General features: G+C 32.5%; 2 protein-coding genes, 1 long non-coding RNA gene and 1 other non-coding gene across 5 annotated transcripts in view; 3 read left to right on the plus strand and 1 right to left on the minus strand.

Moving 5' to 3' along the window:
- The window catches only part of LOC109852945 (Krueppel-like factor 6), a 144037-nt gene extending 141179 nt beyond the window's left edge, over positions 1 to 2858 (plus strand). For both annotated transcript variants that reach the window (XM_020424589.1, XM_020424588.1), the window contains exon 4: positions 1233 to 2858. In XM_020424589.1, coding sequence (XP_020280178.1) covers positions 1233 to 1405 — 173 coding nt within the window. In that variant the 3' untranslated portion in view covers positions 1406 to 2858. The remainder of the gene's footprint in view (positions 1 to 1232) is intronic.
- Positions 130 to 795, minus strand: LOC109852946. The gene is made up of 2 exons (XR_002250062.1): positions 629 to 795; positions 130 to 497 (listed from the first exon to the last, which is right to left on the minus strand). It is a non-coding gene; the product is annotated as an uncharacterized LOC109852946 (long non-coding RNA).
- A 12179-nt stretch (positions 2859 to 15037) lies between the features above and the next one.
- Positions 15038 to 15111, plus strand: Trnan-guu. The gene has a single exon. It is a non-coding gene; the product is annotated as a tRNA-Asn (tRNA).
- Positions 15112 to 15469: 358 nt separating this feature from the next.
- Positions 15470 to 22033, plus strand: LOC109852932 (protein suppressor of forked). The gene is made up of 13 exons (XM_020424564.1): positions 15470 to 15928; positions 16645 to 16836; positions 17004 to 17036; positions 18766 to 18863; positions 19042 to 19195; positions 19288 to 19521; positions 19681 to 20064; positions 20141 to 20387; positions 20497 to 20566; positions 20648 to 20744; positions 20838 to 21096; positions 21183 to 21317; positions 21582 to 22033. The coding sequence occupies exons 1-13, from the start codon at positions 15896 to 15898 to the stop codon at positions 21791 to 21793; spliced, it is 2148 nt and encodes a 715-aa protein (XP_020280153.1). The 5' UTR covers positions 15470 to 15895; the 3' UTR covers positions 21794 to 22033.
- The last annotated feature ends 4362 nt before the right edge of the window (positions 22034 to 26395 follow it).

The raw sequence follows: 26395 nt of genomic DNA on the forward strand, positions 1-26395 counted from the left end.
ACAATGTTATCTGAAATATGTAAAGACTTACATGCTTTTTGAATTAAAATCGCCGATGATCGGATAAACAATCGGTGATCTTTATATATCAGATTGTTAGACAATATAATCTACATATTGTATTAGAAATGTTGTTTTATTAGTAATGTTTTTATTGATTGAAAGTATATAATATACGTAATGTTACATGGAGATAATAGAAGATTCTTTATTAATCGAATAAAAAAATATTTTTGTTGAAGATACTCGATTACAGATATGTAACGACTTTACATCGAGTAAAACTCATCCAAGTGTAATAATTGTGTAAAAATATTGGGTAAAATCAAAGATATTCTTATATAATTGTTAATTGTTGCATTGACACGGAGGCGGAACAAGGTTTCTGCCAGAGCACCACATCTTTGTACACATCCATGCATTTAAATCTAAATTACATTTACATGTATTGCATCCGTCAGAATAACTAAAACCATTTGCACATTTTGGTTCTGCATCTGAGAGAAAAAAAAATAAGTAAATAATACTTTACAGTTATGTGAGCTGTCACGCATCGAGCATACGTCGAGAAATTATTACACAATTAGGCCATGTTGCCGTTTGAAATACGTTAAACGATATTACTTACTTGATTCTCCTTGAATTAGAACGGCTGATACGGCGATGGTAATCATCAATATCAAGATGACGTATTTGCACGACATTTTGCTTGATTCTGTATTGTTTTTCTGCAAAATTGCAATACAAACTTTGATGCAGAGGAACGCTTTACTTATTGACCGCAAATAGCTCTCAAACCTTCTTTTATATCAGATTTTGTATTATATGATTCATGCGCGTTATCTTATATAATACTGCGTATCGACATAACATAATAAATGTTAAATATAACAATGCAATAATCTAATCGTTTTATCAGTAGAAAATAGCGCTTAAGAGATTAAAAAATATACTTAACCAGAACAAGAGCTTGATTGTTTTCCATTTGAGAAATGATTGTAAACACTTATTGGTTGTAACAACACTTGATTTAATGCATTTAATGATTGAATTTAATAATAATAATTTGATACCACGTGTAGAGAAGATAAGACAAATCTTACAGACATAAAAACGCTCGCTTTCGTTCTCGACGCTAAGAGGAAAGATATTATTATTCATTTATCTCATAAACAATATATATTTTTTATTATTATTATTATATTAAATGTTCTTCTTTTTATTTGTTTCAGGCGAGAAGCCGTATCAGTGTACGTGGGAGGGTTGCACGTGGAAATTCGCACGATCGGACGAGCTGACGCGACACTATCGCAAGCACACAGGCCAAAAGCCGTTCAAGTGCCATCTCTGTCAGCGATCGTTTTCGCGAAGCGACCATTTGTCGCTCCACATGAAGAGGCACTGATAAAGAGAGTCTTCTAGGGTTGCGCGATGCGCAAAAAAGTCGCACGCCGATCAGCGAGGAATATATAGGAGAATAAGAGAACGATCCTCGATAATCGGCTAGTGATCCCGAGTGATCCTACGTACGGGATAATGATGATGATATTTTTTACATTTGGGACCTGAAGAGCTGAGCCGCGAGCCGGCCCGTCCTGAATTTTTGGGCTGGCAGTCGGGCGGGCAGTAATTAGGAAAAGAGAAAATAAAATCGACGAAGCAAACAAAATCGTTAGGTTTAGCGTGCAATCACGAGTAATTGAGGGCTGAACATCTGAGCTGAATTATATTCTCTCATTTCTGTTTCTCACGAGTCTTTCAAACATGGTTATATATTTACAGAAAATAACCGCCGCGATAATTGATTGAAATTGCGTTTTTTTAGCAATTGTCGCTCTATTGAATTTGATGGAAACTAGATCTTGCACGTTCACCGTATGATATTCTATATATTCGATGAAGATGTATTATCGATCATACATCCGTATCTTTTCTGTTTCTAGCCAATTTTTACTTGTTCGATATTTTCCAGTTTGTTTTATATATAAATATAAATACATATATATATATATGTTTAAATAAGGCCAGCTCAACTAGTCTAGAGCACCATATATCGTATATACATAGCGAAGAATATAGAGAGCCAGTATAAAAGTTAATTAATATTAACTATGGTAAGTAAATAATTAATAGTAATAAATATGTAAACTGAAGAATATATCGAACTCCGGTGACGGAGCTTGGGACTTAGCATGCTCAGTTAAAATAAAATACAATCGTGATCGTAGAAACTTCGTAAAGCATTAATAGAGCAATCTTTCGATTATGCACAAAGAATTTCGCGTTTAGAAACGGACAATCATAAACGTTTCATTATATAGTAATGGGAATATATAGACAAAGTTTCTGAGGGACATCCCCCCTCCCCCGAGAGCCAGTATTAAAACAAATATGTGAGAGAAGTAATGTCATATCATTACATGTGTAAAACGCTTTTTCTAAATCTCCCATTTTAGTCGGCAAAAGTAAGATCTTTTTTGTATCATATTTCCAAAATCGCCAACTTTCGATTCTACGTAAAGGTGCCAAAGTAGAAAGTGCAATGATGAGATAACGTTGATATTTCTTGCTTTACGAAAGAAAATATAAGCATAATCGAGCAAATTATTCTTTTCTATCGCGCTTTGAGATTTTCGAGCTTTATCGTGTCACGAGGATGCAAGTGTACACGTAAACAATTACGAGATAAGTATGTACAATTGTTAGTATCTCTATCAATTCAGCATAAAATTACGCGTTGTAAATCCTGCTCATAAAATACAACTATCAAATTGTGATTGAATTCCATAACTATATCATTTTTACCATTTTAGCATTGCGCTTCAGTTTAAATAAATTTTGCATTCTTCTGAATGGTAATTGAACAAAATTTATATTGTATAAAAAATATAAATACAAAGTTTTTTATATTACTTTATATTGTTATTGTAATAATATTATAATAATATTATAATAATATTATTACATATATAATAATATTATATTAATATTATATATAATGTCGTGTGTGTGAGAATGGGATTCATCACATTTGATAACATAATAGCAGGAAGTGTGTTGATGTTGGAATAGCGAAGAAAACACTATTAATATATTATTTATCGGAAATTATTCAGACATTGAAATCACTGATTCTTCGTGTCAAACAATTATAAAGGATTGTGAAAAATCTTAATGCGCTTGCTTATTATCGTAATATACATTCGTGTATATAATTTCTAGCAACTTCGCGTAGATAGCAAATGTAGCATTAGTCTGTTTCTTTGCGAGCCGTGTTTTTCGCTGCTGCGTAAGTACGACTAAAGCTGGGACACCTCTATCTGAAGCCAGTTGAAATGACGGAACAAGATGCCAGTATATACTAGAGCCAGTTTATATCATTAAAGAGAAAACGTCCGCGTGTAAGATTAATATGCGTGGGTCAATAAATTAACATTTTTTACGTGTTGTGTATTCTGATAGAGACTAGTGCCTTCTAATATTAAGGAAAGGGACGCTGCGTTAGGCCTTAAGTATACTGTTAGTGCCTTAAGTCACGCGAATCTTCGTGCTTGTACACCTTTCATAAATCCGATCCTACGAATTCTCACCCGGAGGACCAGTTTGGCGTACTTTATGGTATCTTCATAGCAGAGAGGTTACAAATCAGACGTCACGTCGACTCACGTAAGTTCTGTAATGTTAAACGTGCGCGAAACTTCAAAAGATATCAGAGAGAACGGAGAAATTTTCAGATATGGTATGTCGAGGCAAATTGAAATGCTTGCAACGATACAGTGGGTTGAGAAAACTGTTTTATAGGACGTTATTAGAATTTTTAACGAAAGCTTTTGATCAATTATTGCGGTTTAAATATGTATTCATAAAGTCACATCGTTTTATGTTACTAAAATTGAAACTGTAACATTATATGTCATCTGTTGACTCTTCACCATTTTTTTTTTTTTTTTTACAATTTACGATATGTTTTTTATTATATATTTATATACAATCTCTCATTGCATACTAAAACTAATAATTTAACATTCTCAACATATCGCAATCATGGAAATATAACATCGTCGCAATGACTATTTTTCAACATCTTCAGAATTCGTTTATGCACTTGTACTGACATGTCTTGTTTTATCTTGTTTGTTCGTCTTTTTTCTCTTATCTTCAGATTGTTCGACTTATATATCAACGGAAAATACTTAGAAATATATCTTTTAAGATATTAAAAAAAAAAAAAAAAATATCAATTAAAAACACCGAATGTTTTTTATCTCTTATCGAAGACTTAAATTATTGTGAAGCTTCAGTCTTTGTATAATCTTTCACCACAAGATTTTCGCTCAATGTTACAGTTATGTAAGTCAAATATCAAGGTGATAATCGATATTGTATGTTTACGGTTATATGATATTTATATTATACGATATATATCTAAATCAAATCCCTTGTATATAATATAATAACCTAAATTTATTCTTATTGGGAACATAAACTGTTGAAAAATGTACTGTCAGTATGTAAATAATGAGTTTGTGATACTGATAAATATTATATAATTTTTTCTTAATTGTTGTTTTCTATTCCGAATTATTTAAATATTTCTTGTTTCGATATTTTATGTATGATGATAAATATCTTTCGAGATTTAAATACGTGTTCTTTTGTTACATATATATACATATATAATATAATAAAAGTTAAAAAGATACAAATATCTTATAATATTATTTATATGTATTTAACGATTAACGGTAATAACTTGTTCGATAAGTGTGTGTATAATGTTAATATTTGCTCACTCGCTCATATTCGATATTTCGGTTGCAAAAGTGGTTTTGTACTTGCATTAGTATACGTGTGGCGTCGATTGTTATTGCTCGTAGATTTAAGACAACGTGCGAAGAGTATACGCAAGAGCAAAGAGCTATATCGTGTGTAATATTTAAACTGCCGTCCTTTTACGGGAAAATAAAACGATTTAACGAACATTCCTGTTACCAATCAGCACAAAATTTCATTGAGATTCGTCACGCAAAATTTTCTAGCGTTACATCATTACTTAGAATTTTGAAAAAGAAATGAAAAAGAAATCGGCTACAGAGTTTTACATTCCCCGAGCACACACGTTCCTATATCGAAGAGTACGCGGAACTTCGAAAAAATCCAATCCGTTTCACGCGTAAAGTTATCTTATATATTCGTGAGTATGTCTCCCCCTACACTTTTCTCTATATATGTATCAACGCTTATTTCTCATGTTAATGCACGACTATTCAATATCCCGTACAAGGTAAACCGTGAATGGATAAGGAAGTAGGTAAACGAGCTTCAACTAAATTTTCTTCAAGTGGCCCCGCCCAGGAAAATTAGCATTTCAAGTGCCTTAACAGATGTCAACCGTGACAACCAACCAATCGAGATTACGCACAGTCTCTCAAACGCAAATTATTTATATTTGGCACACTTCGGTAAACATGAAAAGCAGGCGACAAAAGACTATAACTGAATTGAATACGCGAAAAATGTTTGTATATAACGGAAAAAAGGGCTTGGCCGATCACAAATTTAAAAAGAAATTATAAGAAAACGTCAGGCTATTAAAAATCCAAGTACTTTTAAATAATTAAAATTGAAATTATTATTCGACAAAGTGATAAATAACTTTTCGTTACTTTTGAAGTATATGTTTCGCAACTTATTTGTCACTGTATTTTTTTATTTTTTTTTTATTTTATCACAAAATCACAGTTTGCGTATCTATACAAGTTATACTTTTTTATGAAACTATTTCGAGTGTGCTCATTTAATAAAAAGAATTATAATGCATAATATTTCTCATCTTTTTAATATCGTTACATTACATCGTGTTAATTATCATTATCAGTCTTGATACATATGTACGAAAAAAATTATTGTTTACTTTTTTATATGAAAATATGCTAACTGTGGTATGTACGACTTTCTATTTATTATAAATGGTGCTCATGATAATTTTGGTGCGTTAATTTTATACGTGCTTGTATTATAAATATACAATATAAATGAATAAGTAGATATTAATATTAATATGTGGTTAATTAGTGATTTGGTTAATCATTATATCTATTTTTTAATTTTAATCTTGATATTAAATTTACACAACAAAATTATTTTCTGTTTATATTTATATGCACGGATATATTTGAAACGATTTTGTAACAATTTCTGTATAGATTAACTTTTACTTTTGTTTTTTTTTTCTACTATTAATAATACTATCTTGTGTTAGATATCGAAACTATTACGACATATGTTTTGACGAACAAATGATAAATTTTTACTTTCAAAAACAATTTACGTGCACAAAAAAATAACAGCAACATATAAGCAATATTATAATTTATGATGTTCATATAAAAACTCAAATTATGTCGTTGTTCAGATATTTGGCTGCTGACATTTACGTGAGTTTATTGAAATCGTAACTACTAGAACTAAAGAGTAATAACATAGCAAAGTAATAATTGTACATATAAAGTACATATACAGTTCACCGTTTGATGACTGTCACTAGACGATCAGCGGTCTAATATATATATATATATATACATATAGCGTGATTCTATCTTAATAATATAATCAATGGGGGCCAGTAATTCTCTCTCGGATCTCGCACGGATTTATACACTGTGGGGCGCGTGACGTAGCCTGAATTACAAATTTGAAGCAGTTGATATTTTGATTGTACATACGTATAAAAAAATTTGTGTATATTATACAACAATTACAATTGTGAGTTTATATTACATTTTGTGTATTTTTAAAATTTGTTTTCTATGGCAAAACAGGTTATAAAACAGAAATTTCCAAATTTTTGTATTCGATTTTATGAGCGTATTATTTTTTCTCTCTTGCAAACACAAAACTATTCAATAAATATTAATTTAATAGTTTTTTATTTTTTCTGATAAAACATGAGAGTTGCTAAAATTTGGAAAAAAGGCGAAATAGTTACGCGCCACCTATTACCTTTTAAGCATAATTATATAGAGGTATGTTGCGTAGGAATGTAGATCAATACATATACATTATGACTCATTGTGTATATATTAACGAAAGCATTATGCTAATTTTCTATTGTATCACGCAGCGCTTGACGACGGTTTCTATATCGTATTGCGCACAGGTGTGTTTGTTAGTTAATAAAAATATATATTATACAAAAAAAAATATATATATATATAGAGAGAGAGAGAAAGAGAGAGAAAGAAAGAGAGAGATATCTAAATATAAATATGTTGTAAATGTGGTTGTAATCATATTATTGTTATATCGATATTGATGTTCTTTGATTTGGATAATTTATTTATTGCAGCGAAAGAAAATGAAGAGTGTATTATTGTATGGCGGAAAGATTAATTAGTGAAATATATATATATATATTACGCACGAAATTATATATATATATATATATATGTTATATATATTTATATATGACATTAATCGTAAAACGCGTCCGGTGACGTTTTTGTACGAGAAAGTCCTAAAAGTATATATATATTTGACCGAAATACGGTCGTGAGAGCGCGCATAGTAATTATTGATAACTTGCAATTCCTACTGTAGAAGTGAATCTTATATATCGTAAGATCTCCGGGTATTATCGGTCACGGCCATAACGTGATTTATTGAAATAAAAAAAAAATTGTACGCCGTCGGGAGATTTGCAGCGACGTGTGATGTACATACACATGGCATGCTGTGTTCGTTTTGTGTGTGATGTAGCCATACACTTGTCTCGGTGTGTGGCTAACCACACTATCGAAGAGCGCATTGGTTACATATTTTAGATAATACTTATTATCATTATTACGATTCTTATAATTATTACTATTGCTATTATTATTGTATTATTATTATATTTGGCAGGGTTACGACATTAAAAAAAAACTGATGTCACACTGATGTCTATTTATTTTCCTAACAATCAAATTCCAATTCGTAGATCTAATTAATTAGTTATATTTTACGCAAAGTAGTTTTTTATTTTTTTTTTTATATTTCTTTGACAATTTTAATTAAACATCTGAGAGATTACATTTAATTGATATATTCTCAAATCCTTAACAAATGTACATATATATGTGATTATTTTGCATAACATACTTTAAGTGTCACAATCACAAATACCTATACTTTTATTTCGATTGCGCGCTTTTTTTAAACAGGACGCCATTAAATTTTGACAGGTGAACGACGAGACATAAATTCACGAATGACTGAGCGTTAGAGACGCTTTTGTGACACGCTGGCTGCTACAATACGATCATTAAGCCATTTTCTTCGGCGCGTATAACGTCTTGAGACGCAATATCTCTGCGGTAACCGCGTATTTGTCCCGCATACAGCAACGAGTGCCTTTCAGCACGTTGGCATTCTGCTAAGTTGTAGTTAGTTTCCGTACTAGGTAAGTACAAATCCTACCGTATATATGTATATCTATATATATATATATATATATATATATACATATATATATACGTACCATCGCGAGAGAATTTGTAGTTTGAACGTCGGCTACATAACCGAGGCTATAACTTAAGCGGAATAGCTGCTGCTTCCAGCCTACAGCTAGAATTCTACGCAATTCTGGATACATATCAGTCGTAACAACGTGATGAGTCCTCTCGATTTTCTCGAGAAAGAATTACGCGTCTTCAATGGCGTGTTGATAGGATCGCTGGATGAATTAATTGATTCATTGTCTCTCACCTCCATATATAGTTTAGAGCTTTGAATCAAAATGTGAATCAGAATATCTATTAATATGTAAGATGTAATTATAAAATATAAACCACAAAAATAAATTGTTACAGTAGATAACAAATATTAAACCAAACGTAAAATACATATAAATGCAGTATATTTGACATAAAAAAAAAAAATTATATAAGAGAAACTGTGTGTGTGTGTGTGTGTGCACGACACATGATCTAACGCGATGTTTTACGAGTTTCATCAGGAGCCGAACACACGAACGTTGCTGCCTGTACCAAGTTCTCGGACAATGTTAACAAAAAAGAATACACAACAAGTACGTTTATGGTAATGGTCGCAAGAAACTTGTACTCGTGGCCGTACCATTCGTATCGCGACCACACGTCTTCCGCGTCACCATGCGATTGATGATGGCCATTACTATTAGAAAATGGTGTAGTTGCTATAAAGTAGACATTAAATACTCCGTACGTGTAGGTTACGCAGCTCTCGCGCAGGATACTTCAAGCGCTTAAATTATACACGATTCAAACGTTCAATCCGTTCAGATGTCTGTCAATGTTTTTTTTTTTTTTTCTTATAAAATACAATTGTGACTTTGTCGTTAGTAATTAATTTCAACGTGACACACAAGACATCAGCCAATTTTAACATCATCTTGTTCGTTTCCTTATATACGTCAGTAGTGTCACTAAATTGTGACGAGTTTAAATGACGCGCAAATAATGCGCCTCGATCGTCATCGATTCCCATCGATCTTTAACTCTGATGAAATATCTTCTTGACAGTAATCGCGGCGTGATTTCTTGATGATTATAAATTGACACGTCACCGTTGCATCGTCGCACGAGCGCGCGTCAGACGCGCAAAAAAATCGGTCAAATCATGCGCGACCTCAAGGACTATAGCGCAAATACTCTGCAGCAAATAAGAATATAACCGCGTATAAAGACGCGCGATTAACTGCTACGGGTAAAATATATGTTTGCGTATAAGCTGGTTCGCGTATCTACTTGAATGTAACGAATGGTCGATGTTGTCCGCGAAACGTTATTAATCGCGACTAGTACTTCTCGCGGATATATATTTGTCATCATTAGCGGGCGCGAGATGTACATATATTTGTATACGCGCATAATCCGTATCATATATGAAGCCACTGCGTTAAAAGCTTTTACGCTTTATCGTAAAGCTCGCTCGATGTAATCTACGTAAATCTCGCGCGAGAGAAATGTTTTTTTTTTTCGTCAACACAGTTTGGTTGTACAAACAAAGAGAGCGACAGACAGAAAAAAAAAAAAAAATTACTGCTGTGTTCCAGTTAGCAAGTTTAGTAATTAGTTATAAATCAGATCATCGAGATAAGAGATATTGTACAAAACTCATGTAGCTGTATCATAATTTGTATAAAAAGACAATTTTATATTCACAACACTCGGCTTTGTAATCGGTGAGAGAAACTGCCAAAGAGAGAGATGAAGAGATTAAAGAAGACAATAAAGCCGTATATAAAATATCTTACACTTTATAAAACATCAGATGTCAGATTTGAGCGTGCCGTAGTAACCGCGGATTAACACACGGGGGAGAGTCTCTCGTGATTCTCTGGGAAAAAGAACAATGGTGTTGCGATGTGCGAACAGGAACGGGAACGAGCGCATCTTGCCGCCGCGCGCATCGGCGCGTTGCATAAATCATATATCTAGCGCTCGCTATGCGCGCAATCGCGTGTGCGCAAAGAAGAGAATATAGGAAACGGAGACGTAGCGATGCATTTATCTGCGATAGAAGTGACGATATAATTTTTTGACAATAAACATTGAAAAGTGAATTTATTACGAAAACGCATCCGTGTAAAAAGATTAGACGCTTGTTGCATTTGGCAGAGCGTTAATTTTATGCGTCTTACATAACATAGCACCCAAGCGCAAGTACAAACATCGCCGGAACGGAATCGAAGCGCGGTTTAATTGAGACGAACGGGTTTTCACGACGTGGGAATGTAATGAGGCGTCAATTTAATTATCGCAAATTGATAACATTAAACGATCTTTTATTGCATCGTAAAGAGCGAAATATCTCGCGTTGTGTGAATGGCAATTAAAACGTAATTACACCGGCTTAACATCTTGAAAATAAACGAAACGTGAAAAGAGTCATTTTCGCGCGTATAATATCTCGATGCAGAGCATCGTAGAACGAGATTCAATGACGAGAAATGTTGCGCCGCAACATGCCCCCGCGAACAAGTAAATAAGTAATTTATTGCGAACATACATGGCGCGGCTACCGATCGACCTCTATCTACGGTCTCGACTTTTAGGAATAAACTCGTGTCATATCTCATATTCGCATACGAGAAAACCTGCTGTTTTATATTTCTATGTACATAGTATATAGAAATTATATAAACGCGTTGTGCTAAAGTTACGACTGGTACAAAGAAAAACTGCGTAAGGTTTTCGCGAAGTGAATAATGCATATACCTAGGTATTAAATCGGGGCTATTATTATCTTCGTATATGGTGCGAGATATTCGCGGTCGAATCGAAAAAAACGGCGATGGATGACAATTAAATCGGCGTGATGATATCACCGGGGTATTGCGGGAGCCAAGATCGCGCAACAAATTCAATTGCACAATTATCTGGAAAATCGGTTCACTTTGACGCAGCGTAGAAAGGCGACTACCGTGCACTACCGATTATTATTATCGTTATCTTTATCCAATTACTTCGAAGGTAATCAAGATCACGAGAGAACGATGCATCTCCGCCGTGCGACGACGACGCTTCAATTCGACAATATCCCAAAAATAAAAACGCGCACTTGCGCAACACAAAATTTTATATATGCGCACACATTCGAAATATTCGACTCGTCAAACTCACTAATCGAACTGCGACTTGTAAACATGATAAAGTAGCGCGGCTTTTTCTCGATTATCCCACGCTCGAGCGACTTCGAGAGCATAACCGTACCGCGTGGTCGGTAATTACGCGATATCAATTATTTGCGCGCGACTATTAATGAATTAAAGGTGCTTATAATGCCGGTCTCACGTTTATCACGCATGAATCTTTGGGAGTTGAAAGTGAGTATCTATCCGCGAGCGAGCGCCGTATATATATCCCGCGGATTTTATCATCCTGTCCGACGTGGAGCGATGAAAAATGCTCGTCTTTTCTAGGCGTATGCTTTAATAAGTATCGCCCGCGGGGTGAACACGCTCGGCCGCCGCGTTCGAGGAAACGTTAATGTCACTGCGTCATCGTGTATAGTAATAATATAATTATTACGTTGTGATATACAAATTAACATTTTTTTGCCTTGACAAATTAATTCCGCGATGTTGCGATTGTCTGTTTCTTTGAGCACACAATAATCACTACATCAGCTGTGCGCGCGACGAGATAAATATACCTGTGATATTTTCGCAAAAACACAAATGTTAAATTATTTAAATTGCTTTAAAATATATTAAAAAAAAAACCTTACTAATTGTCAAGAGATCTAAGTTGATAAAACTAAGAGAAAAAATATAAATTTATATAAATAATTGCAACTTTTATTTTTCAAATAAAAGAAAATTAAAGAATTGTAAAAGAATTACTTAGTTAAATATGACGTGTGTGTTTTTTCTCGTAATAATAAAAGATATTATAAGAGATTGTTTGATAAAATAATAGAGATTAGCATAAAAGTGAACAATAAATATTGTTCTGATTTTTTATGCATGTGTGTGAATATATGTGACATCTCTGAGTCGTGATTACGATCAAGATGCGAATGACCGCTCGACTCTCCGTGGCACTCTCGTTTTTCTTCTTGCGGAATAACTTTCGTATCCACGCGATGCAGTACCATTTTATTACAGCTGTAAACGCTAATCGCGCGGCACTTATTTACCTACTTGATGATTCTATCCGGCAAAAATATAATACGTTTACCACTATTATGGAACGCCGCATTAAACTTTAACCGTCGTTAAATGTAGGCGCACTCTTGGATTTAACTTACCGATCGCCTCCCAGCGATAATTAGTTTCTTAATATGCTTCTCAGAAAACAAACGTGCCTATTAAACCATAAACACACACACACACACATATATATATATATATATATATATATATATACATATAAAAATGCAGTATAATAAATTTATTTTTTTATCAATAAAGCGTGCTACTTCCTAAAACATATAACTGCTAATTATTCATTAAAGACGTCTATGATATCATTCTTTAAAAAAAGAAAAATGTATTTATCAAAATAAAAAAATGTGACACAAAAATATTATAAGTTTTCTGTGACATTAAAAAATTTTTATTCACTGATAAAAATTATATCTGATTACTTAATTATAAATATATAAAAACTTTTTCTTAGAAATGTTTTATTTCACGTCATTAAAATTAGAGATGTACTTAATTGGTTTGAACGTTCGTATAATCATAGTATATGTATATAAATGTCATTCCTCAATTCATGTATTGGATGCGCTTTGCATGCACGCGCAGTCAAATCGTTCAATCTAGTGTTCGCCTGTCCAGTCGGTTTTTAACAAGATATTTCCGTATTGTCGCTCACACATGCGAAAATGCACCTCGACATGCGCCTCGTGTACAGTCGTGTCAACGGCTAAATGGACCATCACCGCCGCCATAAATCCTGGGATTATCAGATCAGCGACCGCAGACTTGACTGTCCCAGATATAACGACAGACCACCGCCCAAGCGTAATGGAAAAGCTTCTCTCGTCGACGCGCGAAAGATACGTTCCAGATGAAATCTGCACAAGCTTATTTGCGAATATATAAGAGCGGACTTCTCTACTTGACATTGTCAGTAAATCTTTCTAACTTTGCTTTAGTTTTTTTTTGTTTTTTAGCAAGAGATGTTATATATTATTAAGTTCACTTACGTATGATATTTTCTTAATTACCGAACTTTTAAAATTACAGTTAAATTGAGAAATAGTCTGGAAATAGAGTTTGATTTAATAATTTTTTCCAAAAAATACGATATTATTTTGCAATATATCGAAAATCGATTGCATCGTTTTAGTACTGCTCGATGTTACGATGTGTGTTTATCATTGCGAGACGTAGCGGTTGTTGCCAAATCAATATATAGTATATATGTAGGATGTTGATTTATTGGACCACTCGGCGTTAGGCGCGGCGCGAAAAACTCTTTTTGAGTCGAGCGATTATTGAAAAGCCCGCGATCGATGCCGGTAGATTTGACAGAAGTGGGAATACTCGTTGTGTCCTTGAGACGATGGGAAAACAAGAGATAAGAGAGCTGCGGCGCTGTCGGGGCCGTTCGACGAGCAAAATAAAACATTCGTTATTCGCTGCTCTGAGTCGATTGACTTTTGTGATTCCCTGTTGGCCGTTATATTTCAATTGTCCGCGCTAGTTATATTTCAATTATTAATAAAGTGTATTTTATTCTGTTCATCATCGAAGACACGAGGAGATTTATTTTTCCTTTTTTGAACAAATAATCCTACATATATATACGGATAAGAATCACATCTCCGTGAAATCGGTCCAGAAGCGCGGCAAGTCTGGGAGCAGGTAAAGAGCCGAGGAACATTGTTAATTACACGGTCGTGCCGATATCGATAGCAACTACCGGAGGCGAAGTAACCGGGGCCGCACGGTCGCCCAGCAAAGATGGCATCGTGCACACTAACGAGTAACAAGTGGCGTGACGTTTCAGTTAGGCTTTACTTCTCCCGGGACTGGCAAGGAGGAAGATATTGGTATGCTACAACGAACTACCTATCGCCTCGCCCGACCAGAGGCTAATTAACGTGGAGATTCATTATCGACACTTAGCCGCTCGCTCGGCTACCGTCTTAATTTAAACATTTCCGATCTTTGATTCTTTTTATTTATTGCTGCGATTGCAACATCAATATATAAACTGATAACTGATTATTTATATACTCAGCACGGCAGATAATATTTTATGCGACTTGCAAGATGGTAAAAAAAAAAAAACGTCGACAATGAAATTAATAAAAATGTTTTCTTGTGTTTACAAAAAATCAGTACTATTTAAATTAAACAGGTTTATCTCAAAGCATTATACTGATTAAAAACTAGAACGATAAAGAGGATTGTTCCATTTCTTGATTTCGAAAATATAAAAAGAAGATTAAAAAACTTATAATAACTTATACATTATCTAATATAATGTATTAAAAATTTCTATACTGTTGTATCGTATACTACCTTATCATCAGTACAACTGCGACCTAGAAATCAAGAGCCTCCGTGGCGCAATCGGCTAGCGCGTTCGGCTGTTAACCGAAAGGTTGGTGGTTCGAGCCCACCCGGGGGCGTTTTTTTTTTTTTTTTTTTTCAAGAATTTTACGCAAGCATAATATTTAATATATTTGTATAGTTTATATCACGTCGCTTTAATTTTATATCATTAAGTATTACATAACGCACGTTTTTACATGTTTGTTTACACTTCTTGACATAAAATTTAAAATACACAACATCATTATTTAAAACCTTTTTTAAATATACATATATAACATATAAATCTATTTTTTGTTATGTTATATGACAAATTAAAGAAATTCAAATTAAAATAATGCCATTATGAAACTATAACTATATAATGTATACGATACTTTTTTTTGTGCTTTCTTCACTTTTCGTTCTTTAGCCAAATATATATAATCTCTGTCAAATGTATATTGTTACTTGTGTGTGCTGTGAATACGTCAAAGAGAACTAAATTGTTAATAGAATTTAGTATTTTGAAAATGTGTGACAAAACTGACGACAACGCGACGACAACGGACGTAGCAAAGATGTAAACTATCGATAAGCGAGTTCACAAGTCGACGTTTTATGTATTCGATAAATCGCTATTCGCTATATCGATATATCGATGTATCGTTTCTAACGCTTATTTCTTTCCTGTGCGCATTGTATCAGCGCAGGGTTTATTGTCTGTTCTTTGCTGCATTGTTGGCATCGTTCCGTCTTGGTCGAGCGTCTTTGCTCTTTGCTTGTGTTTCTGTGACGATTTTGAGTAGACAACATTGTAATTTCTCGTCGTACGTGAATATATTATATAGAATTTAGCAGTTTTACTTTATTTTGACTAACATGGCAGAAATAACGGAGGAGAAAACGGAGTTTGTAAGTAGTCACGTTATTTTTGAGTCTGTTGAATTCTCTGTAACCTCACTTTTCGTATAGTTTATTATTAATACAAATATATGTGACATAATAAGAGTATTATTTATATGTTTTTATATTAATTTTGAAATAGGTATACTTGCGAACAATCAAAAGTTTCTGAATATTTTAATCAATACGATCTCAATATGCAACTTTTGCTTCAATACTATACTTAACCTAATCTAACCTTAACTCAAGCACATCTGCTTCTTTACTCACTATATTTCTAACAATTTAATGAACAATCAAGGCTCATATAGTTTAAAACTAACCGCGACGTTTTTAACTGGTAATAGGAGCCGGTATTTTAGTTTTGTAGAATAAGTATATATAAATATTTATATTTTAAAAATAAACTTTTTACACATGATTATTCGAATTGAAACTTTCAATTTACAAATTTATATAGGATGCTATTTGCATCACAGATATGAGAAAGTTTTCCCCATTTTTCTTTCCCAACTAATTAAGAATTATATTGCAAAAAAAACATCTTGGCCAGGAGTCAAACCTGGAATCTCTCGCTTTCCATGCAGTTGCCTTCTCTATATTTCTTTAGCAAAAGATTTTTATGTAAAAACAATTGCACAGAAAATAGAATAGTTTAAAAGAGAGAGGGAGAGAGAAAGAGAAAGAGAAAGAGAATTACAGAAATATTAAAATATATTTTGTAGGATTGGGGTAATGAAAAATTGCAACGTGCTCAGAAGACTGTCAACGAATCTCCATATGATCTGGAAGCATGGAGTATTCTCATCAGAGAAGCACAAAACAGGCCTATCACTGAAGTAAGACCAGTATTTGAGAACCTTATTTCCATATTTCCAATGGCTGGCCGGTATTGGAAAATCTACATAGAACAAGAGGTAATAATTGACTATTATAACTTATGACGTAATATCTATATGCTATTTTACTGAAAAGATAGATTCAATAAAAACTAGATATTTATATTTTCTTAGAAATAGTATATTGTGAAATTTTTATATGTAATTAAATATTAATTTTTTTATTTTATTGTTTGTTTCTTCAGATGAAAATGCGGAATTTTGAAAAAGTGGAAAAGGTATGTTAACATATTACTTTTACATAATTGTGTATTTAATATATGTTTGTATGTATATATTTATATATTATTATTAATTATATTATTAGCTCTTTTTATTCCCAAAAATATTTAAATAATACATAGAACATTCAGGTTGTTTCCTGTACGTGGAAATAAAGTAACATAAAATTGACATAAATATAAAATATAATAAAATATCTTGTTATTTAACAATATTTGATAAAAAAATATCTTATAGAATAATTAAAATTAAAAATTTATATTGTGTGGATACAAAAGAAAATTAATTAATTTGTATAATTCTTATATATTATTCTTAACAAACTTATTAGACTAAGACTGATCAGGTTAATTAGACGCGCCTTTTTATTGCAAAACTTTTATAGACTATAAATATTGTTTTTGCAGAAATTAAGAATTTCTATTTTGTTTTATTCTTCAAATATAGCAATTTAGAATTGTAGGTTTATTAACACACAAAAAAGTGTGAAACTTATCATATACTGTGATTCTAAATATTACATATTATATGAGGTGAATAAAAAAACTATTTCACCATATACAAATTATTTCATTGATTACTAATTGATTTGTTGAAATGTTTGGGAGGTTGTTTTCTTTGGTAACTAGTTATCTCTTTGTTTTTTATTCTGCTTATTATTTGATTATGTTGATCACATTTTATAATAACAAATATTGCTGTATGAGGAAATCTATCCAAAGAAGATAACTTCCTGAATATAATAGCCTTATATTCCTCCCTGCAGTATATCTTTTCGTTTACGCTTATAGGATTTTTCCGTATTTCATAAATACGATTCTCTCATGTTGCATTTTATGTGATGCTATTTTATTATATACTGAATTCTCACTTAAGTTTAATCACGGTATGCTATGTGTAATGGGAAGAGAATATTCTACGATAATATTATTTAATTGAAATGAGTACGAAAACTTCCTCTACTCATGTCCTCCTTCTAAATAATATTTGAGAAAATCAAATATTATATACATTTTTCGAGGTAGTATAAGGTGATAAAATATTCTATTATAGGTATTTCCATTATATCATTATTTATTTATAATTTATTGTATTCTTAAATTATTATAGCAGGTACTTTTAGCATCACCTTATGCTGCTTCACATTGTCTTGATTTTTTTATCGTGTCTTGGGATCACTCATTTCCAGATCCCACATAGGAATCATTTTTTATCACTTGCCCCATCTGCAGAAAATAAATAAAACTTTCATTTTATGGGGCTCTTCATGTTGTGTATATATAACTTATTTAACTATATTATACATTTATATAAAAACATTAAAAGAATATATAATTTTCATCAGTAGCAATAAATCGTATATATTTATACAATAAACTATTCTCAATTGATGCATTGGTGCATTATTATTTATCCCAATTTATATGTGAACACACATTTATATGAAGATTGTGTTATACTCTGATTGTACTGTCATTAAATATATTTAAATAAACTCTGTCTCTGTTATATCTCCAATAATACAAATGTTCAATATATTGTGTTGTAAGCATGTTTAACTATGTGTTTAAATAAAACTTGCCTTTTTATGGGTAAGTAATATGGTGGATATATATACATGTATATCTTCCCTTGGGACAGAGCTACAATAAATTCTTATATGTACAACATATTGCGTCTACTTGTTATAACTTAAATTTTAAAATGTCTTGTTTTGTCTAACAGCTGTTCCAAAGGTGCCTCATGAAAATCTTAAATATCGAATTATGGAAACTGTATCTTTCTTATGTCAAAGAAACCAAAGCAAGCTTAGCTACATATAAGTAAGTACACATGTGAAAAAACTTTATTATAAAAAGTAAAAACTCAACAAGTACAAAAATACCGTTCGAGACTTTAATATTTATTTTGTATATTGATGTTAAACTAAAATGGGTAGTGGCTAAGTAATTCAATAATAATTTGCAAAAAGCGAGAAAACTAAATTATCATAATTTTTAGAGAAAAAATGGCCCAAGCGTATGATTTCGCGTTAGATAAAATTGGAATGGATATACATTCTTACAGTATCTGGAATGATTATGTTATGTTTTTAAAGAGTGTGGAAGCAGTTGGATCTTACGCTGAAAATCAAAAGATTAGTGCTGTACGAAAGGTAAATATTTTTCTTCTGCACGTAAAATATACGGTAATGATGAATTTAATATTTTTATAAATAATTTAAAAAATATAATTATTATGTTTTAGGTTTATCAACGAGGTGTTGTTAATCCTATGATAAATATGGAGCATTTATGGAAGGATTATATGGCATTTGAGCATGGTATCAATCCAATAATTGCAGAGAAAATGGCAATCGAACGATCTAGAGACTACATGAATGCAAGACGCGTTGCTAAAGAATTAGAAGCGGTCACAAGAGGTCTTAATCGAAGTGCACCTAGTGTTCCTCCGACCGGTCATCCAGAGGAAGTTAAGCAGGTATTACTTCGTTTATTTTGTATACTTTATTTATTTTTTCTGTAAACGTATTCTACTTTTTTTTATTTGTTTATTAGTATTATTGTTCTATAAAAATTTATCATCAGTTATTAATTTGTGGTTTTGCTATATTTATATAGTATGCACTTTTGTATTTAGGTCGAATTATGGAAAAAATATATTGCTTGGGAACGCAGTAATCCTTTGCGGACAGAAGATACGTCGTTGGTTGCGCGTAGGGTCATGTTTGCTATTGAACAGTGTTTGTTATGTTTGGGCCATCATCCTGCTGTATGGCATCAGGCTGCGCATTTTTTAGAACTGAGTTCCAAAATATTGGCGGAAAAAGGTGATGTTCATGCATCTAAAACACTGAGCGATGAAGCAGCGACCATGTTCGAGCGAGCGACAAGTACATTGTTGTCGAAAAATATGTTATTGTATTTCGCACACGCCGATTTCGAAGAGGGTAGAGTAAAATACGAGAAAGTGCATCAGATATATCAAAAGTTTCTTGATATACCTGATATAGATCCAACTTTGGTTGGTATACATTTATGTTATGTAATAATCTTTTTTTTACTAATCAATATACTAAAATACTTAATTTTTTTCACAGGCTTATGTACAGTATATGAAGTTTGCTAGGAGAGCTGAAGGTATAAAATCTGCGAGAACAGTGTTCAAACGAGCGCGAGAAGACCCGAGATGTAAACATCACGTTTATGTCGCTGCCGCATTAATGGAATATTATTGTACTAAAGATAAAAATATAGCATTCCGTATTTTTGAATTAGGTTTGAAAAAATTTGGAGATAATCCTGATTACATTCTATGTTATGTAGATTACTTATCACATTTGAACGGTAAGAAATTTTAGATGATAAAAGATAAAATATTTTAGATGATAAAAGATAAAATATTTTTACTCAAAATCTATAAATTGCATATTTATTACAAATTTTGTTGTTGCAGAGGATAACAATACAAGAGTCTTATTTGAGAGAGTTTTATCTTCAGGTAGCTTAGAACCAGAAAAATCAGTGTATGTGTATAAAACTTTTGCTATTTTTTATATTTTATATTGCAAGTTATATTACACTAGACATTCTTTTATTTTTTATAGAGATATATGGAATCGTTTCTTAGAATTTGAATCTAATATTGGCGATCTAGCAAGTATCGTTAAAGTAGAGAAGAGACGGAGTGCTGTATTGGAAAAGGTATTGTAATATTTACTTTTATACTCTTAGCGTAATTATATGATAAGAAAAAAACACAATTTTTACTTACTTAATATTCGTTTCATTCTTTAGATTAAAGAATTTGAAGGTAAAGAAACTGCTCAATTAGTGGATAGATATAAGTTTTTGGATTTATATCCGTGCACTCCAATGGAGTTGCGATCAATCGGATATATGGAAGTGTCCAGTGTTGCTCGAAACTCCATTGGTGCACTACCTCGTGTACCTGATCCAGAAGAAGCAATCGCCGCTTTGCCCAGACCTGATTTGTCACAAATGATTCCGTATAAACCAAAAGTAAATCCTTTACCTGGTGAACATCCAATACCAGGTAAGTGATTAAATTTCTGATCTTATCAGATACAATTTGTGTGCGGTTACAATTATGTATTGTTATAATTTTGTTACTGCTAAAAGGCGGTACGTTTCCTTTACCACCGGCTGCAGCCCAATTGTGCACTATGTTGCCACCACCTGGTTGCTTTCGAGGTCCGTTTGTTGCTGTCGATTTACTTATGGACGTCTTTAGTAGAATTCAACTACCTGATCACGGTATTTATTTTCGTATTTATAAGATTTATTTTTTTTTAACATGTTTCATAAGTGATAATCAAATTCGATTTACTATGTATATTTCTATATGTATTAAATTGAATATAACTATAAATATAGTATATATCTTTATATGTATTATATTTTTTATTATATTATATATCAATATGTAATAGGCTTTTTCACATATTTATATTTTGATGTAAATAATTGCAATATTGAGAAGAATCTGATTTTCATCTCGTAATTGATATTTTTTGCCAGCACCATTGCCAGTGGCAGACAATGGATGTGACACAAAATTGTTTGATCTCGCAAAATCTGTGCATTGGATTGTTGATGAAAGTAATGACGGTGTAAGCATCGGATCAAAACGTAGAAGAACGCGTTTAGGTGACGACAGTGAAGAAGAAGATTTACCACCACCACCTGTTAATGACATTTATCGCCAAAGACAACAGAAACGAGTCAAGTGAACGTGAAGAACGCGTGATATGTGACACGTTTGTTAGAGGAATTTATGCATACACTACAATTCAAAATTGACGTAGATGTATTTTTTTGTATAATTTTACTTTTTGCGTGACCATACATACCACTGGTTGTTGGAAAAAACATATCTATTATATCGTGAACAGAGTGGACCGAGTAGAATATTATTAAATTACAACAATTGCTTGTTTCGATAATTAATTGCCACAATTACAAGTATTACGTGTTATAATTATATTTATTATAATTATAATTATTATATACAATTATGTTTTACAATTATCTCATAAAATTGTTTGTTACATATAACAATGTAATTATGTATTATTAAGTGCAATTATGTTTTAATTGTTTATTATAATCATTACTTAAAGTATATTTTGCACCACTCTGATCGCGAAACATATGTTACATTTGTATAATTTAACCAAGTCAGTACATGTGACAACGTGCACAATATTTTGAGTGCTATGTACTCAAAACTTATCTCTTTTCTATTATTTTATATTTTTCTTCGTACAATTGTTTAAAGACAAAAATAATTCATTAAATTAATATTATTATATAGAATATGTGTACAACCCCGAAGAGTCTGGATGAAGAATGTGTATGCACAAAGAATATAATGTATATTTGTAAGTAAGCAAAATAGATGTAAACTATTATTAAAATATTATTATTAAATGATATAATAATTTAAAATAGTAATTTTGCTGTAAAACTATCTTTTTAATTGTGTATAAATATATAAATATATATTATATAAAATTTTATATATATTAAAATTTATATATACATATATACGCATATATATACACATATATATATATGTATACATAAACTTCTAATTTTCTTTTTGTGTTGACCATCTTACTATAGAGTCACCTTGCGATCGCGCACGCGCAGAATGATAACTTTTGTATGTAACATGTTTTTAACATGTTACGCTAGACTTGAACTAAAGAGTAGAAATGGGAGAAAAGTAAGTCACAAAACGAAAAAGATTTGGTTCTAACAAAGTAACAATACAATACATATATTTTAAAAATCATTGATCTATATATATCTAAACTTATTAAGATTTCGTGCGTAATTAATTACAGTTTTATTTTATTGAAATCATTTATATCATCTATTTATATTTGTTTAAATATAATTGTCGTACAGGACCAATAAACAAATAATGTGATATCTTATTCTTCTACTGTTTATTTGTGTATACCTATATCTTAAGTATAAATTTTATTTAATTTGTTTTCTGAAATTAACTTTAAAACTTACAGGTTTATACAACGCGTTTATATTGAAGAATTTTTAAAAAGTCTATATAATACACATTATATATTCTAACTATTCTTTTTGCTATCTAACAACTTAACATACATGGAAAAAATCATTTTTTATTCATGAATTTTATATCGCTTTTTGAATTGAAATATATTGCAAAAGTTTCGATATATAAATAATTTTATCTGTTAACAGATTGGAGATATTAGTGCCTCAATGAGGTAAATAATTCGTCATCAGCGCTTCTCACGGGTAACGTAGACTTTGTTAGGTAGGTACAACTTTACGATAAGGGTGCAATTAAACTTTGATCACTATTCCTAGTTGGAGTGACTGGTAATGGCCCCCTTGGGTTAACGGTAAATTGGTCTGTGGGCTTCGAAAATAGTTGGCCGCTGTTAGAACTGCGCCGAAAACTTGATAAATGACCGAAATCCGTACGTAACCGCATCCGTTTGTCAAATGTTTCTACGAAACGTTTTATTATTCAGAAAAAAACTCGAGTTGCCTAGAACGCAAATCTCACAACGCTGTTGAATGTATTTGCAGCAGAAACTTGACATGCATACCGTATACGTACAATAATAAACACGTTAGTCAACAATTATAAAAAAACAAATATGTTGTTTATCACACAATTGGTTGAAGATAAGAGCAATCTGTGATGTTTGTAAACTGGTCGTAGGGTAAATGTGCGGGGGCGAATATATCGATCGCTTTATCGTCTTAATTACCACTGAATGAAGTGTACGTGATGAGCGGCGAGGGGATATCCAAACTCTATTACGCGCACATAAATTCTCGAGCGTTTGACGCGTAACTATGGCATACTTGCGCGTTCATCTATCTTGGGACCGGGATACCTCGCACTTGTACTCTTCTGCAACCGTCTGCGCTATCGAGATTCTCCCTGATGAGCGTAACGCGGTTCTCTTCCCCGGGGAAATCGATGTCGCAGTCTCGGTTTGACTAATTACGCCGGTTCATTCATTATATTTTGGTAAGCACGACGCGATAACGTGTAAAACGAGAGAATTTCATTGTTATCGTTTAACACATAACGCTCTCACTATAGATATAATATTATTTTACCGTAGTTTAATGCAAAATAAAAACAAGAACACAATCGTAAGTTAAGCGCGAATTTCAATCAACAGTTTCGTCTTATTAACACATCTGAAACAGATAATTTTTTTTTATAAGATATAGTTCTAATAGAAAGCATACACTTGACACTCGTTTATCTCGCGATGGAAATAGTAATGAACTGTTTCCGTGCGAATATCACACACGCTATCGCGGAAATCCTTTCAGACATCTGAAATCCGTGGAGGTCCAGGTGTTTCTAAGCCGATTCAATATAACGTAACAGCGTGTAGTACTTAAACGCATATCCCTTCCGTTATCCACATGTACCAGAAAGCTTTATTACGGTAGCTGTTGCAGAGAGAATTTTACGTGATAAATGAATTACAAAAGATTAGTATGCGCAACTTGATCGACTTGAAATTGCGTCAGATTCATTGAGAAAATGTAGTGTAATTAGCGCGGTACAGAAATTCGTGACAAAGACAGTTCCGATAATTAATAATTTCATTATATATATTATTTGAGTAATTTTACTTTAATAAAATAATTGCTATAATTATTATACTAATTAGAGAAAGAGAGAGAGAGAGAGAAAGAGAGAGAGAAAGAGAGAAAAAGTGCAATATATTCCAGTAATTATTTTAATGTAATACTGATATGTACATACATACTTAAAAAACGGAAATAATTGTATAGTTAAGAATTATTACTTGAATATAAAGAGATTACGTTGCACTAACGATTTTTTAACGAGCCAAACGCGTGTCGCAACACACGATAATTTACTACAAACTTCTCGTTCGCAGTTTGATTTATGCACATTCTACGAAGTTGGAAAAGCTGCGATTTGAAATGTGAAATGGGAAAAACAAAAAAAATATAGATATGTTTTTAGATAAATTGTATAAACAATGAATGCGCATTGAAGTACTCGTTATTTTTAACAATAGTATTATATATATATGTGTGTAATATAGTTATTTTATCAATTTTTTTATATAGAAAAAATAGTTTTTTCCGCATATAAGTAGAGAATGAACAGAGGATGTATTGCAAGAAAAATGTTTTTCTTTAGATTTAAAGAAAACAATTTTTCTGTAAACCAAACAGTACTTTGATAACAATTGAACTGCTGACGTCGGTAGGTCGCTCTCACGTTGCTCAATATAATTACGGTGTATTTACAAAGCGCATCATCCGCTTGTTATAGCTGGAACAACAAAATCAAAAAATACTTCGGCGATCGACGCGAAATATTTATGATTAAAGATATTTGTTTCATCGCAATATAATTGCGCGATTGAGCTTATTTTGCGATACGTTTTAGCGCGCAATTCAACATTTCGCAAGAATATAATTTATACAGCCCGCACAATGCTTCAGTGTAATAATTTGCGGGATTAGTTTTTCCGCGCGGTATGTTGCAACCGCAGTTCCTGCGAAAGAGCTGGGAAACAGCTTCAGGATTATACGTAATTAAATAATGCAAGCTGAAGAGCAGATCGTTAAAAGCACCGCACAAACTCACATATTTTGTATTCATATTTTATTCCAAAGAATGAAGCACCGTGAACGCGAGAGTTGATGTTTTTAATCATTGAATTTATACGAGAGACGAAAGGATTAAAGGCGATTATCGTGCGCGAACAAAGAGAATCAAACGAGACGAGTTGTGAATGAACACTTAATTATATAGTAAAAAAGTCTCTGTCATTTTTGACTGACGTCTACGCGCGCAAAGAGAGACAGACGATCTCTTCGTCAGAAAGTTCGAAAATAAAACCAACACGGCGCCCCATCACACTGATTTTTCTCTCTATTCTCGCGCGATATCTATATAAGAACAGAATACGAGGGTGAGAGAAAATTGGGATTATCTATCTCAGCATTACGTAACGAGCGCGCGGCTCTCGATTTACTCGATTCCAACGAATCGAAACGTATATCGTTCTTCTCCCACGACTCTCCGGGACGAAGATTTTACAAACTGACGCCGCCATTAATTCTGCGAGCGCGAAAATTTAGGGAGACGTTGACTCCCTACTTGCTCTGGGACGCGACTTGGGGCGTCTCTTTGAAACTTTGGTTCTATCTCGGAGGAAGACAAATGACAAGAGCCGAAAGCAGGCACTGACTCCTCTCTCTGTGCACTCTCGTAGTAGGGTATATATACCTTGCCCTACCTTGGCCTTTCATAGGATACAAACGCA

Source organism: Pseudomyrmex gracilis, unplaced genomic scaffold (genome assembly GCF_002006095.1).
Source record: "Pseudomyrmex gracilis isolate BER0280 unplaced genomic scaffold, ASM200609v1 scaffold_40, whole genome shotgun sequence".
NCBI classification, from domain to species: domain Eukaryota; kingdom Metazoa; phylum Arthropoda; class Insecta; order Hymenoptera; family Formicidae; genus Pseudomyrmex; species Pseudomyrmex gracilis.

What these genes read in the sequence shown, in the direction of transcription:
- LOC109852932 (XM_020424564.1), top strand. Translation starts at nt 15,896, where the DNA reads ATGGCAGAAATAACGGAGGAGAAAACGGAGTTT. An exon ending in AGATTAGTGCTGTACGAAAG is followed by an intron (nt 19,196 to 19,287) that starts GTAAATATTTTT and finishes ATTATGTTTTAG; the next exon opens with GTTTATCAACGAGGTGTTGT. An exon ending in TGGTGAACATCCAATACCAG is followed by an intron (nt 21,097 to 21,182) that starts GTAAGTGATTAA and finishes TACTGCTAAAAG; the next exon opens with GCGGTACGTTTCCTTTACCA.